The sequence below is a fragment of the Cebus imitator genome, unplaced genomic scaffold (assembly GCF_001604975.1).
Source record: "Cebus imitator isolate Cc_AM_T3 unplaced genomic scaffold, Cebus_imitator-1.0 Scaffold14, whole genome shotgun sequence".
In the NCBI taxonomy this organism is placed as follows: domain Eukaryota; kingdom Metazoa; phylum Chordata; class Mammalia; order Primates; family Cebidae; genus Cebus; species Cebus imitator.
Window position 1 is genome coordinate 11,033,149 of NW_016107329.1, and position 3,467 is coordinate 11,036,615.

A 3,467-nucleotide genomic window follows, 5' to 3' on the forward strand; every position below is an offset into this window, starting at 1 on the left:
CACCTCACACCTCACAGCTCACACCTCACAGCTCACATCTCACAGCTCACAGCTCACCCCTTGCGTTTCCTCCTGGGCTCAGCCCTGTGGGGCTTGTGGCCACTGGAGCCATAAATCACCATCGTGGGGCCCGGCAGCCCCAGTAGGGGCCCCCTATGACTTCAGCAGGACCCCCTTTCAGATGTCTATATCTCAATCCTGTGCTTTCCTGTGGTTCTCTACCACGGAATTTTCAGAAAGGACTTGGGAAGTCACAGGCCACTCAGCGGCATCAGGCATTCCCATTCGAAGGGGGACATGAAGTCTTCCTTTTCGGGGCATCCTGCAATGCCCACTGCACCCAAGGTAAGATGTACACAGTGTATGGAAGGCCGACTTGGAAAGAAGAAAGAGAGGGTACAAAGCATTATTCATCTATACAAAAGAAAAGCAAGCAGAAAGGACGAAACAGAAGAAGGAGAGTCTCAACTGTGCACCCTCCTGGAGCTCCTCCTGGAGCTGCTTCCTCGATGCCCTGTTTTCCAGCCGTTTTGGGCCATTTGCTGTAATGCCTGGCCTTCAGTGTCCTTGAGCTTGTGCGTGAGCCACAGCGAGAGACCTCCCGCCATGAGCTCAAACCGGTTCTGTAGCCCTTTCCCTTCTCCAGACGGCACTAAGCCCTTCTTGGTCCTGGAGGGGACAGGCCACCAACCACAGCTGCACCTGGGACACAGCCACCCGCCTTGGGAACCGGACCCTGTGTGTTCCGTCACGGCACCAGCGTGCGCATAGCTCTGCGTTAGGAACCACGTGCTTAGTTGTGAAACTGGAAGAGCAGGTGCCAACATGGCCTTCTGATGCCCTGTCCTCTGGGTATCTTTATTCCCGGGCTGTTCCTGACCACGTCTTCAGGCTGCACGTGTCCTGTGTCTTATAGCAGAATTCACGAGCTGAGACAGTGGGAAAGTTAAGCCATTCACACGCTGTTAGCATGAGTTGTGAGCCGTGAAACATGAGTTTTCTAGTAAAAAATGTGTGGTTCAAGAATGCATCTATTATGTCGTCTGGACCGCAGCTCTTGCTTTAAACTGCATCTGATGACAAGACAGCACTGGCTGGAAGCCGCGGGAGTCGGGAAAGGGTTCTGACGTCGCCTGGGTGGTTTCACCCCCAGGCCTTGCGTTTCTGTGCTGAACAACTGAGACTCTGTGGTCACACCTGTGGGGGTTCTGCAGAGGTCCAACTCCCAGCGTCAGCCTGCTCCCTCTCCTGTCCCCACCATCCCCCACCTGCTCACTCTCCGTCCCCTCCAGCCTCAGCCTCCCCTCTCTCCCATGCCCTCCAACCTCAGCCTCCCCTCTCTCACACACCCTCCAGCCTCAGCCTCCCCCTCCCCCACGCCCTCCAGCCTCAGCCTCCCCTCTCTCACACGCCCCCCAGCCTCAGCCTCCCCCCTCTCCCAGGCCCTCCAGCCTCAGCCTCCCCCCTTTCCCATGCCCTCCCGCCTTTGCTTGGCGCTGGCTTGCTCTGTGTGTTGGCCACACGGCGTCACCAGGTGCCATCCTCTCTGGCTGCAGGTTGGCAGGCACCTCGGCCACACGAGTGTTGGGGTAGCCATGTTCCCACTGCTCCCCTGTTGGTGTCTCAGGAGTTAGTGCTCCTGGGATCTGGGAAGGAAGGCAAGGTGGGCCCCTGATCCTACTCCTGAGTCCTCGTTCAAGCTCCAGGCCTTGGATCTGGGTCGTCAGCACAGGAGCATCCCCTCCTACGTCCCTCCCGCTACCCACCCTGGGGACCACGGCCTGCCCACCCTGGGGCCCCCTGGATTTGGTCCCCGATAGACTTCCCAAGGATCGTCAGTGTCTGGGGTCTTAGGGTTCTTCCCACTAGGAGCTGGGCATGAAGCTTCCTAACCGTGCTGCTCAGGCTGCCAGGGAGCTTCTCCCGCCCTACAGTCACCGTGATGGAGTACCGGGGCGTTTCCCTGAGCCCAGGCACAAGCAGCCCACCTGGCAGAGTGCCACGTGGCTCCACAGGCCAGGTGACACTTCAGGTGCAGAGGGGGCTCTGTGTGTGTGTGTGTGTTGGGGGCTCTGCGTGTGTATGTGCGTGTGTTGGGGGCTCTGTGTGTGTGTGTGCGTGTGTTTCAGGGGCTCTGTATGTGTGTGTGTCGGGGGGTCTGTGTGTGTGTGGGTACAGGATTATGTGTGTGTGGGGGTGGGTGGGTGTGGGTAGAGGGTTCTATGTGTGTGTCGGGGGCTCTGTGTGTATGTCAGGGGCTGTGTGTGTGTGTGTGTGTAGAGGGCTTTGTGTGTGTGTATGTCGGAGACTCTGTGTGTGGGGGTGTAGAGGGTTCTGTGTTTGGGGAGGAGGTAGAGGGTTCTGTGTATGTGTCGGGGGCTCTGTGTCAGGGGCTCTGTGTGTGTGTGTGTGTGGGTGGGTGGGTGGGTATAGGGCTCTGTGTGTGTGTCGGGGGCTCTGTGTGTATGTCGGGGCTCTGTGTGTGTGTGTGTGTGTGTAGAGGGCTCTGTGTGTGTATATGTCAGAGACTTGGGGTGTAGAGGGTTCTGTGTCGGGGGGGCAGGTAGAGGGTTCTGTGTATGTGTCAGGGGCTCTGTGTGTGTGTCGGGGGGGTGGATAGAGGGCTCTGTGTGTGTGTCGGGGGGGTGGATAGAGGGCTCTGTGTGTGTGTTGGGGGCTCTGTGAGGGGCGGGGGCAGGTTGAATCACTGCAGAACTGTCGTGGCCTTTGCTGCGTTCCTGGGTGCCTGGAACAGAAACTCGCTTTATCTGAGGCCTGGAGACGCTGCATTCACAGCACAAGTGTGTCCAGTACGCCCACAGCAACGGCGACCTTACTGGAGACATGGGAAAAAATGAGGCAAACAGCGTTTCCCGTGACTCTTCCAAGTACCAGGGGTGGCCCAGCTGCCTTGTTTCGCGTGAGGACACACGGCTTTCTGAAGGGGATTTGTGTTCACCTTCCAGCATTTCAGAAACAGTGACCCCCTTGGGTCACCCAACCCCCATCCCGAGAGTGTTTTATCCTTTCGTGTCTTTCCCAGGGAAAAAGCAGAGTCCCGGAGCCAAGTTCTTTTCCTGGTTCCTGACTTTCCTGCGAGATTTCTAGGGTTGTAGTAATAAAATGAGGCTTTGGAGGTAATCTGTAGTTTTCATTTTTTCCTGACTGGAACATGCTAACTAGTCCATTAAAATCTTTAAAAAGTTTTTTGCACTGCTGTCCCTTTTTTTGTGTCTTTTATTAATAGCATAATTTAAAAAACAATCTAGTCTTCCTCATATTGGGATTAAACTGTTTGTTTTTCTCATTTTGTAGGAGACATTTATCTGTTTTGCAAAGGAGCAGATTCTTCTATATTCCCCCGAGTGATAGAAGGCAAAGTTGACCAGATACGAGCCAGAGTGGAGCGGAACGCAGTGGTGAGAGCGGGTGGGGGGAAGGACCTGGCAGCGGGGGTGAGAGCAGGT

At 56.0% G+C, this 3,467-nt stretch overlaps 1 protein-coding gene across 13 annotated transcripts in view; it reads left to right on the forward strand.

Moving 5' to 3' along the window:
• The window catches only part of ATP11A (ATPase phospholipid transporting 11A), a 189,648-nt gene that overhangs the window by 142,943 nt on the left and 43,238 nt on the right, over nt 1–3,467 (forward strand). For all 13 annotated transcript variants that reach the window (XM_017502400.2, XM_017502338.2, XM_017502281.2 and 10 more), the window contains exon 17: nt 3,316–3,419. In XM_017502400.2, the coding sequence (XP_017357889.1) occupies nt 3,316–3,419 (104 nt within the window). The remainder of the gene's footprint in view (nt 1–3,315; nt 3,420–3,467) is intronic.